The sequence below is a fragment of the Hemicordylus capensis genome, chromosome 1 (assembly GCF_027244095.1).
Source record: "Hemicordylus capensis ecotype Gifberg chromosome 1, rHemCap1.1.pri, whole genome shotgun sequence".
Classification (NCBI taxonomy): domain Eukaryota; kingdom Metazoa; phylum Chordata; class Lepidosauria; order Squamata; family Cordylidae; genus Hemicordylus; species Hemicordylus capensis.
This window is the reverse complement of record NC_069657.1, coordinates 225,202,734-225,216,760: the sequence shown is the minus strand read 5'-3', so window position 1 is coordinate 225,216,760 and position 14,027 is coordinate 225,202,734. Positions and strand designations below refer to the sequence as shown.

Below are 14,027 nucleotides of genomic sequence, written 5' to 3'. Positions count from 1 at the left end.
CTTTGGTCTTAATTCTCATAGGGGGAAAAGGCCCTCTTAAAATAAAATGACTAATTTCCAATACTGCTGCAGATGAAAGCATGCCCTGTTGTTTTTCATGATCCTTTAGAAGATTAACTAATATTTTAGTTAATTAGACCAGGAGTCAGTTTGGGCTTGTATATATTAATTGCTTGTATGCATGAAGATCAACATTAATTGCGAAGACTAGATGTTCAAATTGAACTAAATATCCGGTTTACTTAATCCCACTCTGGTCCCACCCACACCCCCCCAATAATTTTTCCATAAACTAAGGAAATTGCAATGTTGATCAGAAAGTTTGATGTTTATCATGTTACATTTAAGCTTTTTCAAAATATTTTAGAGAAAGGGTAGCTGCTCCATTATTACTCCCGCAGGGTCTGACTCCTGTCCACCTTTACAGGTGAGCAACTTTTACTTGTATTCTACTCAATCTCCAAGTTACACAGTCAAATCAATTGGTTTACAGCGTTTGCAGAGTGAGTTCAATGGGTAAATCTCACACCATTTATGCACAGAACTTCTTGCAAAGGTATTTTCCTACCACATTGTGTGTTATCCTGCACTGAAAAAATTAACATTCCTTTTTGAAGCTATCACATCAAGGGAGATTTTAAGCCCTAAAGAAAAACTGACAGTTTGAACAGAGGTACAATTTTAAGAACTAATATTTGTAATATATTAGTTAGGATGGCCAACCCTTTAAGAGAATTTGAGATGCCCAGATACATTTTTCTTTCTTCACTCACATTGTACACTGTGTTGGCCATGCTTCTGCTAATGGTTGCCTTGGGTAACTTTGCCTCTGGATAAAACAAAAACAAAATGGCAGTGCTTTAATGCATCATTCTTTATGACAGTGATACTGTCTTCTAAACTTCAATTGTACTTTACTTGCTCCCACACTTCTGATTACTAGGAGTTCATGCCTGTCAGAATCTCAAAAGTATTTGATGATTTCTTGAAGTGAATTCAGAAGTATGAATACATGAAATTTTGTCAAAACATTACAGAAAACTAATTATGGAACCAGGCTTAATTATAATTGTATTTACAGTATGGGGAACCTTCTAAAAATACAGATGGAAGCCACAGATGAAAAAAAAATTCCTATTAGTATGTTCATTTATTCCCTGCTACTATTTCATACCCAAGTATTGAAGTACATATCCTTTGGCATCATCCTACCACACAGCTGTAACAGTTTGATAATGGGTGTTTGAAACCATGCAAAAATTTGGCAACCACTGCTTCCTCAGTGTATCATACCTTGGTTATGCATCTGGCCCACAGAATACTTCAGGGCAGAGGCTGGGGTGACTGTCTCTAAGGCATTCAGACGAGCTCACACTAATTCTTGAAATACACCCATCCGAGCTCACACTAATTCTTGAAATACATCCATCCCCCACAATAACTTCACAAGTGAACATTAGTTACTTCTTGAAGAGGAAGGGAGACGAAGAAGTCTGTTCTTTTTCTTCACACTCAGGATGCACTGTGATGAAAGTAATTTTGTGAGGGGAAACTGGGAGGGGAGGCAGGTGTTTCAACATTCACAGTTTAATGCAAAGCACAGATGAATTAAATTCTGCAGTTGCTTTCAGGCAGTTTTGCGCGTAGAAAAAAAAAGAAATGTTTAGAAAATAAAAAGTTCACTTTGTCTTTCTGGTTGTCACCAAACCAGTCTTTACCCCACATTAATAAACCAAATATGGGAATCTAAAATTAATCCGATTTGTGGCAATAAAGGTCCTTAAGTGCTTTTAGCTCTTCAATCAATGTCTTGTTTTGATTTTCAAGCACAGCCACTCTGTTTTCTAGACATTTGACATATTCCTTTTTCTTCCTGCGGCACTCGCGTGCTGCCTCCCTGCAGGTAAAACAGAATATGGAAAACTCAGAACAATACTTGAATATATAATAACATTTATTATTATTATTACACAGTCAAACAGATGTGATTGACTGGTTTGTTTTATCCAGACATCGAGTCATTCCCAAGGACTTGGGATGGCTGAATTTTATTGTCAGTTGTTATAGATATCATCACAGAATATAGGCTGTTCCCAGTAAAGCTGTTTTTTGTAATTGGCTGATGGTGATTTCTGTGGCCCCTATGGTGTTGAGGTGCTCTTCAAGGTCTTTTGGAACTGCACCCAGGGCGCCAATTACCACTGGGATTATTTTGTTCTTTTTCTGCCACAGCCTTTCAATTTCAATTTGTAGATCTTTGTATTTGGTGATTTTTTCTATTTCTTTTTCTTCTATTCTGCTATCCCCCTATAATTGCTATGTCGATTATTTTAACTTGTTTTTCTTTCTTCTCGACTACAGTTCTATCTGGTGTATTGTGTTGTTATTAATATTTATTATTATTATTAAAAATAATGGGGGAAAATTATTATTATTTAGCCACCCCATAACAAATTGTTCTCTGGGCAGCTCACAATACAACATTAAAACAGGAAATAAAAACATACAACACATTAAATCACAACAGACCAAAAGTGTGTGTGGGGGGAAGTAAATACAAAATATAATACAAGGCAATTTAAAAACCAAAATTCAAATGGCCAGAGTGAACAAAGAGGTCTTTTACCTGTGGTCTAAAAGAACAAAGTGATTAAGCCAGGGGAGATTATTTCATAAATGGGGTGCAACCACCAAAAAGGCCCTCTCTCTAGTAGCCACCGGCCTCACCTCGTTTGGCAGGGGGACTCAGAGGAGGGCCTCCAAAGACGATCTTAAGGCCCAGGTTGGGACATATGGGGCAATGTGCTCTCTCAGGTAAGCCAGTCCCAAGCCACTTAGGTCTTTAAAGGTTAAAACCAGCACCTTGAATTGGGCCTGGAAACCAACTGGGAGCCAGTGCACCTAATGATGCACTGGTGTGAAATGCTCAAAATGGTCCAGTCCCAGTTAAGATTCTTCCTATTTTGTACCAGCTAAGGTATCTGGACTGTTTTCAAAGGCAGCCCCTCATACAATGCATTGCAGCAACCCAAGTGAGAGGTTACCAGAGCATGTGTAACCGTGGCCAAGCTATCTCTGTCCAGGTAAGGTTGCAGTTGGCGTATCAGCCAAAGCTGATAAAAGGTGCTCCAAGCCACAGAGGCCACTTGAGCCTCTAGTGGCAGTGCTGGATCAATGAGCATCCCCAAACTGCGAACCTGGTCCAATAATGATACACTGATTTTAAGTTTTGATAATTTAGGCTAAATGTCTGAACAAAATTATAATTTGGGGACAAGTGCAAACATGACCCTCCTTTCTAGACAAACAAGTGATATCTTTTCATTGAGTTCAAACTGTCTCCTATATTAAATATAAAACTAAAAAATACCAAAAGTTGAAAGTCTCATATTCAGTGAAGGTGTTTAGACCCAATCATGGTTACAAAAGAGAGCTGCAGTAGGCCAATGGAATACAACAGTGCATGCTGTTAGAAGACCAAATCTATGGGTAAATCAGGGCTATAAGAACCCTGATTTTATAAATGGCATGCTGCTCAATTAATCACTATTATATTGTCTTTGCCTTCTTTCACAAAAGAAAAAAGAAACAGAAAAAAGACCAAGTTCAGACAAAGTTCTTTTGAGGGAAGGAAGGAAGAGTGACCATCCACTTTAATTAGTAATACAACCACACTTCATCACAAAATCATACAGAAGTCTCTAAAGTTCTGCATGAAGACACAATCCAAGTTAACACAGCAAACAAACCTATTCTTCATTAGACGGACTTCTCTCTTTCGTGCAGCTTCCTCTGCTGGCTGGGTGGGAAGTGCTGGAGAGGATGCCATGACAACACCAGGTGCGATGGTGCTTGTGGGTGCTGTGCGGATTTGGTAGGTCTGGACGTCTCCTGAGGCAGCTGAGAGAAAAAAGCATGGGTGGTGGTGAGGAGAATGTTAAATTTGACTGTTCTGGAAGAGGACATGATAAACAAAGCAGTACGAATAATACATAGAGCTCATGTTCAAGTTGCTCCCACACTGCAAATTTATTGGTTGATGCCACTGGGATTCTGCCCATTTGGTTTGGCTGCACCTACACGATTACATGACATGCCAGCAACCCCTGTCTCTCCCTCATTGTCCTCCTAATCCCCCTCTGCCTTTTCCTTCTGTTTTGCTCATCCCTGCCCCTTGTCTCTTTGACCCCAATATAAGAAGCAAGTCTACTTCCTAGTTCACTCTTCAGCTTCTCCTGTCCAAACCCTTTCTCTGATTCAAAGCACCCCAATTTGTGCAGTTTCCTTCTACCAAGCCATATCTGCCTTCATCTTCTGATTCTCTTTGCAACCTCCACCATCCCTATCTGTGTCTCATCTGGACAAATGCTATGCTGATACAACAGCATTTTTCATTAGGTAGGAAGGGGTGTGGGGTTTTTTTTTGGCGATTTCCCCTACCTCTGCAGCCCTCTGTGCCTGAGGGAAACCCCCAGGGACATGTTTTTGGGAGGCACAGGCAACTGTAGAGGAAAGAGGAGAGCGATTAAAATTGCACTTGCGCACTGGAAAACATTGTTGGAATGGTGAGGCATTAGTCTGGATATCAGTCACTATTGCTACCCGCCTCCACATTTCCATGATTCATCAAATTAGCTTTTAATAAACCTTTGCTCCAAAAGCAAAGAATGTTCACACCACTAATAGGTCACTCTTTTTAAAAGAATATTTGACAGTGCCAGAAACCAAACCCTCAATGCCAGAAACCAAACCAAACAAATCTAATGTTCTTTTGAAATATGGGCTATTGTCCAGATCCTAGATAGTATCATTCAGAATTGAAGGCAAAGCTATTCTCTGACCCATACCAACCTCTTTAGTCTACTATCCATTTCTTCCAGAAAGAGTATACAGGACCTTCCTCAAAAACGTGTTTTGTTTCACTATGATTCATAATAGAGAATTTAATTACACAAATTAAGTTCATCTAGCACTAATCTGTGGAAATAACTTAAGAACTTACCCTGTACAACAACTTGGTTGCTAGGTACAAGAATCTGTTGTCCGTCAGTGGTCTGTGCATACTGTAAAATGGTGGTGCCAGGCTGGGTTGCAGCTGCGTTGGTCATGGTCAGAGTCTGCAGGCCCTGTACTCCATCGGTGCCATTGTTAGCTAACTGTATTGCACCTCCCTGGGTAATCGCAACTGAAAGCAGGCAGATGTTTATCAGCAGTTAGAATGTTAAGTTCCTCATGACCAGAACACAATTGTTTCCAGTATATAGTTCTTGTCAGAAAAATACATTTAAAGTAAGTCTGCTTCAAGGTCCTTGCTACCACTGTTTTATGTTGGATTATATTGTGATTCTTTGAACGATTTCATATGTTGCAGCTGTCAATGCAGGGGGACACTGTCTTAGGGCTGCAATTCTAGCAGTTTCCACAGGGATCATTGTGCAGGTCAGTGTAAAGAATGCTGCCACTGCTTTGCCAGTGCTAAGTCTGTGTTTTTCACACTGATTGTGCAGTTGGAATTGCTCGTTAATTTTTAAAAGAGCCTTACTTAGACAGTTATTTCTTCCGGCAAACTGAACACTGCTCCCTTTTAAATAGGGAAAAGAAATAAATAAAACTGGCTATTGATCAGTAAATGTAGCCTCTCAGTTACATGCACACAAAATTCTAATTATAGTGGCTGACATCCAGATTAGCACTGTGCTGGTGCAACAGTGCTGACTTCCACTCGAATGCTGTGTCACTTCACACACAGGGGAAGGGGCAACTTTTAACTATCTCCTCTTCCCTCTGAGACCCACTTGGCACCATTAAAATATGTTCCTGAGAGTCACAGTGGGCTTCGGAGGGAAGGGGAAATAATAAAAAAATTGCCCCTTCCCTCACTTGTGCGACAGTGTGGCATTCGAGCGGAAGTCAGCACTGTTGCACCTACACAGTGCCAGTCTGGATGTTTCAATGTACTTGGGAAGAAATACATTTGAGCTGTTATTCAACATGCAGAAAAGTATAATCTGATATATGTATCTACCTTGCATGCTGAAATATTTCATGCTTATAATTTGAATGTTAATAGTTCAATAATAGCAAGGCTCTATGGAAACTGACTTTGACTATTATGACGGTTCCTGAGTTTTCACTAATGTGAGAAAATTCATTGTTGTCAACAGAATCATTCCAATGGTTAGGAAACATTCATTCCCCACCCCCCACATTTTGCTTTTTCTTTCTCCTATATGCTTATGTAATTCCCCCTCTTATTTCCACCCGTTTCTCTGCCAGACCGCTATTCTATTATTCCTATCTCCACTGCCTCTTCATCTCATTTCGTTTTTCTTCTTCACATACGGTTTCTCCTCTTCAGTTTACTTTTTCAGTTTAGTTCATCATTGTCTATCCTCTTTCATGAAGTTCCTCAGTCCGCTACACCTCATTCAGACTGCAGCAGGAACACCGTTCACACATGGTCCCTCATTCAATGCTTCTAGCACAGACTCCTCTGCTTCGCCACATATACACCAATCCATTCATGCAGACAATACCTGCATGCACAGCATTGCCATATTGATGGTGGATATCAGCAACACCAGTCCCTAAAAAAAAACCAGGACCACACTGGGGACCAGAGAAAATAATAATCACAAGCACTATGCCCTCAGTCCTCCCTCCCAGGCTTGAATGTTCACCAGGTAAGGATGATCCACATGGCAATGCTTCTCATGTGATAATTGCAACAAGATGAATGCATGTTTGCATGCAATGGCCACTGCAGAGCAATTATCACAGAACCAGTGTCAATGGGAAGTAAATTAGAATGCAATAACCTTTCACCTGACAACGATAACTGCAACTGCTTCTGTTCACTGCCCATCAGAGTCATGATGGCAGGTGTTGCTAACACAGCATTCTACACTGGGCAAGTAGAACAAAGCTGCCCTTTCCTGCCTACCTTCCTTCTAAGGTGTGCATGTGAGCATGCACGCATAGGACTCCAGACCCCACACAGCTGTTTTCAGCAGGCACTCACTGTGCTGCTGTTGGGAGTTGCCTTTTCCTTTCCCCCACCCCACCAAGCCACGCTGCACAGTGCTGATCTTTTTAAGTTTCCAGTTGAACAGTGTGGGATGGCATGCAGGTGGAGGGGGAAAGCTAAAATGAACCTTTCCCCACCCCGCTGCTGCAAGTCATATCTTCCTTTCCCACCACCATCATACTGAGCTGAGCCAAGCCGCTCCTCACTTTCCCCCCTTCCACTGTACTGCATCCCAATGGCAAGCGGGGGGGGGGCACGGTGCTGGAGAGCCACTCCTTCCTTCCTCAGCTCCTCCTGTGTGAGGAAGAGTAAGAGAAAGAGGGAGGCTTTCTCCCAGCAAGAGAGGGAGAAAGAAAGCAAGTGGAGAGGAGGAGGAAGAAGGCTAGAGGGACTCCTGAAATCTTGTGGTGTTTAACACCCAATTCACAAAACGGTCCTATTTTCTTGGAGATTTCATTTGCTTTGTACTTCCCCGCCTCTCATTCAGTTCTCTTGCCCTAGTACTAGCAGCGCCTCAGGGAGCAGCGGAACGAGTTGGGCTGGGGTGGGTGAGTGGGATTTCGGGGAGGGTAAGGCAGAGGCAGGCTGTTTCCAGTGCCCCTGCTGCAGTGTCGCCTGGGGAGTCAGCGTCAGGAGGTGGCTGCACTCCTGGAGCCAGCTCCCAAAGCAGCAGCAGCATTAGTAACAGGGGCGTAACTACCATTAGGCTAGGGGAGGTGGTTGCCTGGGGCCCCCCACACTTCGAGGGGCCCCCCAGAGGCAAGTCACATGTGAAGTGTGTGTGTGTGTGTGCGTATCAGTGAGGGGCCCATTTTAAATTTTTGTCTCTGGGCCCACTCCAGCCTTGTTACGCCCCTGATTAGTAACAAAGATGGAGCAGCCCAGCAGCACTATAGTGGGATCCCCACCGCTGCTAGGAACAGCGACCCCAAACCTGCGTGCTCCTTTGACTGGGCTTCCTCTCTTCTGACGTGCTCTCCAGACTAACCTCCCTATCACCCAGGCCCTGGCTACTTGGTAGGGATGTGCATGAACAGGTTTGGAGGCCCTTTTAGAGGTCGGCTTGAGGGTTTGACGGCGGGGGCGTGTGTGTGTGTGGCTTTAAGGGTGAGGGAGGATCCACTTACCCCCCCCCCCCAGCTGCATTTCCCCCACTGGCACACGTCTCGCTAAAAGCCCATCGGGGCAGCAGCAAAGCTCCTTGCCGCCCCACCTCCGAAGCTATCCGGAAGTAACTGGAAGTAGCACCTGAGTGCACACAGCGCACTTGCACACATTGGGTGCATGTGCACGACATGCGTGCGCAACGCACGCAGTCGCAGCTGCTATTTCCAGATAACGTTGGAGCAGGACAGCAGGGAGGTACGCTGCCACCCCGCTGGGCTTTTAGCGAGACGTGCGCCGGTGGGGGAAACGCGGAGGGGGGAGGGAGTGCATCCTCCCTCACCCTTAAAGCTACCCCACCCCTCACTGTCAAACCGGCTCCTGCTGGTTCTGTGCACATCCCTACTGCTTGGGTGGTTAAGGTGCCTTCCCCACAGGAGGAGTGAATGGAATGAGTGGAGGATAAGGGGTGTGGGGGAGGAGGGGTTCTGTTTTCCTTGGACATGGTGTTGCTTTGGTGTTGAAGTTGAGCCCTTCAAACTCCATAAAGACAAAATTTATTCTGTCCGAGCTTATGGTGGTTGCTTTTGACCTATGTGTTAGGCTCCGGCTTGCTGTACTCTATTCTCTTCTCTGCCACTTATCAAAATTTGATAATTCTTGGGGAATAGTGCAAATTCCATCAGTAGACAAGATCTGGAATAACTTGATCACATACAGAACAAAAGCCTTCAGTTAATTAACTAGGAACATTTATAGCTGTTTTTGTTACTTTTTGTTACATGAGTCTTTTTTCCTTTTTCAGAAAAGTTTTTATTTTTCAGAAAAATTCTGAACATCACATTTTACTTTTATAGAGATCATTGAGTGTTAAAACTCTGCTGAGGACAATAATAGTTAATATGATATTCTGAATTTTTCTGAAAAAGAAAAAAGAATCTATTAAAGACTCATGTTTAAGCAACAAAAACAGCTATATTTCCTGGTTAATTAATTGAAGGTTTTTGTTCTGTATGTGATCCATTTATTCCAGATCTTTGCTGAGTGAATCTAGCAATATTCCCCAAGAATTATAAAGATTTTGTTAAGCGACTGAAAAGAGAATAGAGTACAGCAAGTAGGAGCCTAATGCAAAGGTCAAAACCAATCATTATATCAAGAAGATACTACTTTTAGAAAAGCTCAGACAAAATACATTTTGTCTTTATGGGATTTTAAGAGCTCAGTTTCAAACCAAAAGCTAGCACACTTAGTTTGGCACTATAAAGCTATAAATCCCAATTTTATATATAGAATTGTAAAATACATTTCTTGCCTTCAGTATTTGTCTGTGTTGTATCTATAGTGGCACATAATAATGCATATGTACGCACAACTCCTTGATACTGTTGCCCAGAACCAACCTCATTCCGCTCATTGATGAAAAAAATTAGAGGGAACACAGTTTTCTGCCCTACATAAGGGCAACTTTCCAAGAACTGTTTGAGCTGAAGGAAGACCTTTAGGATGGTGCACAAAAAGGGTTTACAGGCCCTGCTTCCTCCTGCTGCTCAAGTGCCCTTGCATACCCCTGCTGCATTTCATCAGGGTAGAGCTTTTGGTTTTGTAGTATAGCAGTTCTGCTGAGGTAAGGTCTGGCCTTTTGTGACAGTAGAAACATTGCAACTGTTGTTATATGCATTTCTATTCTGCTGCAGTACTCACAGGGTTGGATTATTATTATCTTTTGTTTTCTTTGCACACATTTCCTTTGGCCTGCACTTTCAGCATTTCTGACATTATATTTAAAAAATTTGAAAGCAGCAAAAAGGGGACGTTGAACACTTTAAGTACTCAGGAAAAATGTGCTAAATAAATACTACGTATTCTTCATTTTTTAAAAAAAGAAGAACTGAAAGAATTAGACATGCTCTTTCTCTCCCACTGCTGAATGAGAAACACAATCACATACTGTATTGTCCGCTGCTCGTCTGGTAAATTGGAGTTGGCACCGTGACAGTAGTGATGGCAGGTGCTGCTGCTTCTTCTTCAGATTTTTCCTCTTCAATCCTTGGCACTCCTGGGGCATCTGAGGACAAGTCGTTCAAGATTTTTCTAAAAAAGAAGGAATGTGGTAGAAATCTTACCCAACTCTAGTAGCTTCATGGTGCTGGAAGAGCAAAAAGCACACCAAGTCACATAGTAACACGCAGAGAAGAGAAGTATGGGGAATACCCAGAATGACATTTAGGCTGACTCAGATGCAAGAATACAAGAACTCTGATGGATCAAACTACAGATCCATCTAGTCCACATTGTGTTTCCAGCAGCGGTCAGTTGGATGCATTTGGGAACCCACAAATAGGGCATCAAGGCAATATCTCTTCCCTGCTGTTTGTCCCCCACAGCAAATGGCATTCAAAGGCTATACTGCCATTCTTCCATTTATCCAACATAACTAACAGCCTTTTATAGATCTATCCCCCATGAGTTTATCTAATCCCTTCTTAGTGGCCATCACCACATCTTGTGGCGGTGAATTCCTTATATTAATTAAATTGTGCATTGTGTGAAGAAGCTCTTTTGTTTGTCATAAATCGAATGCCCGTACATTTCACTGAGTGACCAAAGGTTCTAATATTATGAGAGGGAGAAACCATTCTCTTGATGTATTTTCCCTACACTATGCATAATTTTATAAACCTCAAGTGTGTCCATTTTTAGCTGCCATTTTTCTAAGCTAAGAAGCCCAAAAACATTGTGTGAGAATGCTGCTCGAATCCCTTAATAATTCTAGTTGTCTTTTTCTGCATCTTTTCCAGCTCTATCATATCTTCTATGAGATGAAGCAACCAGAACTGGACACAGTACTCCAAATGCAGCCACATGACATCTATTATATATTCTGAAGAATTTGTTTGTGCAAAATAAAGTCATACTTCTCGATTACCTACAGATACCAAATTTTGCATACACAATCCAGCCACTGAAATTAGCTGACTGCACTACTTTTTAAACCGGAATATACTCAGGGAAAGGGTTAATTTGTTTTTCTACTTTCCAAAGAAATTCTGAATAATCATATTTTAACTGTTATGGTTATCAACAGATTTTTAACACTTAATTATCAGATCAATAATTCCAAAACACCATGCTCAAGAAATGCAGATCTTTCTCACATTAAAATCTACTATGATTTAAATTAACCATATATGGTCATTATCCAATAAAATGAATACTGTTTGAAGTTTAAATCCTACAAATTTTGAACTGTTCTTTTACTTCACTTTTAAAAGTGCATTATTAAAAACAATGTGGTTTAAAAAGGAAACTTAACTTTTATAAAGCTAATATTTAATTTACGACCCTCTTATGAACTCATGAAAGGGCATTTTCTTTGTAAAGAATGAGCTGTAGGGAAAATATTTTTTTAAACACAATTGTTCATGTAATTATATTATGACTTGATACTGGGGACCAAGTACAGACTGGCAAGTCATCCGAGTTATCATGGCCCATCTGGGTGATCCTTGATTCCTATTTTATGTCTGGTAATTACCTGATATCCACAACTGGCTCAATGTAATTATAAATGTATGACACTATCTACAAATCAAACAACATGGACATCTGCCTTGCAATCATGGAGGACAGTGATCTGTCTAGTAACTACATTTTGTATGGTGAGTGAAGGATGGGACAGTTATAGGAAGAAGGGGAAGACTAAAGCAGAAAGGAACATGGGAAAGAAGAACCTTCTTCTTCTTTCCAGCCAGCACCCAACTACCGAATCTGTCATGACTGCAGGTCATAAAATAGACTCTATATATTTTTCAGAATTCCCTTAACTGGGTAAAAAAAGGAATACTGTGGCAAATGTAAACAGCACAACAAAGAGATGCAAAACCCAGCTGTCAGAATAAAGCAGTATTAAATCTGTATATCTTTATGGTTATAGGAAACAATTCATATACAATTTTATTTAAGAGGTATCTATATAATAAATGGAAAATGTTGACTTAAATCAATTATTTAAACTAGCCTTTTTTCTTGGTGATCTAAATTGTTGTTTTAAATTGCCTCTATTTAAATCAATGCATCTTACAGATATTACCAGATAGCGGTAATAAAGGTAGTTTCTGTCTGCAGGCTCACAACTAAATCAACTAAGCTACAAGAGGATCATGGAGAATGGAAAAAAGTAAAACTAAAAAGTGTATATGTGCTGAGCATAGAAAGCAACTAAAAAAAAAAGATGAGTGAGCATCTATCTATCTATCTATCTACTGTATCTCTATATAATTCTCCTAAATGTATCCGTCACTAACCCCTTGTGTGGCAGCTCTTGCAAGAGTTTGTGAGCGAGCTGCCGATTAGTGCCGGGGATGGGTGGCCTAGCCACTCACCGAGGAGAAGCAGCTGTAGCGAAGTGGCGGCTGGACGTGGAGGAGAAGTGGCCACTGTCAGGCCAGCCGGCCATGGAGAAGTGGCAGCCAGCTGTGGAGGGGAAGCAGCCACTGCCAGGGGGCTGTGGTGCAGAAGCAGTGGCTGCCAGGCTGGCTGTGGAGGAGAAGTGGTGGCGGCCAGTCTGGCAGGCAGTTGCGGTGCAGCCAGCTGGCAGACGGGCAAGGAAAGCACCGGCCAAGCTGGTGAGGAAAGTTGCTGCCAGTGGGCAGTAAGGGAAAGGAAAGCGCTGCCAGGCTGGCTGAAGGGAGGGAAAGGAAAGCAGAACGGGGACTGGGGCTGAAGGAAGGAGGGAAATGAAGGTGGGGAGGAGAGACAGAGAACTAGGGGCGCAGATGCTCTGAGCTGGATCAGCTAGCTTTTTTTTAAAAAAAGAGAGGCTAGATAAGCAGTGAAACTATTGAGGGAAGGAAATGCAAATAGACAGTTACAAGAAAGGTCTGAGGAAATGTGGGTTTTAGCAAGCAGGTTAGGAACCACTGAGTGAAAAGAACTAGGAGAAGAAACCATAGTAAAAATTAACATGGACTTGCAAGAGACTAAATTCATTATTAAAACAAGGCAAGCAGCTAGAAATGCTTGGAATGAATACAGGAGTCCATGAAGATGAGGAAGGAGGGAGAAAATGTAGTCTGAATGGCAGGCAGAAATATTGAGCAGCTAGTACAATTAAGAAGAGAGTAAGTAAAGATGAGAAATAGGTGAAAGAATGGTGTAAAAAGAATGTTACAGTAATCCAGGTAAGGAAGAATAAGGAACATAGTAAGAGCGGTACCAACAGAAAAGACATAATTTTAAAGGAGGCGAAAGAGAAAAAAATAATGAAGAATCAAAAACTGCTTGCCTGAGCAGGCAGATGATAAGATTATCAGAGACAAATGAGGAAAGAGATGAACACAGAGGAAAAATAAGAAATTGGGTCCTGTGCAAGTCCAAAACCATCAAATTCCTGACAGAAATGCCTATTAATGAAGCTGGGTTCTAAACACTTAACACCTGCACATCTCCAAGGGAAGAATGAGAGAATATTATATGCAGCGAAACATGGCACTACAGAGATTCACTTACAAGTCTTTGGTTTAGAAGCTGCTGTAATTTTTTAAAAAATGTGAACCAAAATGCAGAGACAAAAATAATATTTTGCTCAATTTCTCAGACTTGCAGTGCTACATTCCAAGATTAAAATATCGTAGCATAAATGTTGCATAATGAAGCCAAAGACATGTCTGCCCCTATTCTAGTTCAACACTATTACAAATTTGGGGGTATGACACACATGACTACCCCTATTACAGCTATGGACAAATCCAAGTGATGATACACACCACTGGGAAATGTTCTTTAAACCCAACTGGTGCCTTAGTCCTGCTGAATACTGCCAACAGGGTATTTCAAACCACATATTTGGGACAAGAATAATTTGTGACTTGTTCAATTCATTATGAACACCAGA

General features: G+C 41.5%; 1 protein-coding gene across 6 annotated transcripts in view; it reads right to left on the bottom strand.

The window, feature by feature from the left end:
• Positions 1-288: 288 nt before the first annotated feature.
• The window catches only part of CREB1 (cAMP responsive element binding protein 1), a 53,206-nt gene continuing 39,467 nt past the window's right edge, over positions 289-14,027 (bottom strand). For 3 of the 6 annotated variants that reach the window (XM_053285202.1, XM_053285206.1, XM_053285203.1), the window contains 5 exons: positions 10,083-10,225; positions 6,537-6,587; positions 5,003-5,185; positions 3,750-3,900; positions 1,121-1,897 (listed from right to left, as the gene is read on the bottom strand). In XM_053285202.1, coding sequence (XP_053141177.1) covers positions 1,753-1,897; positions 3,750-3,900; positions 5,003-5,185; positions 6,537-6,587; positions 10,083-10,225 — 673 coding nt within the window. In that variant the 3' untranslated portion in view covers positions 1,121-1,752. Of the gene's footprint in view, positions 830-1,120; positions 1,898-3,749; positions 3,901-5,002; positions 5,186-6,536; positions 6,588-10,082; positions 10,226-14,027 lie in introns of those variants that run through there. The other 3 variants (XR_008313555.1, XR_008313556.1, XM_053285207.1) reach the window with 3 other exon arrangements.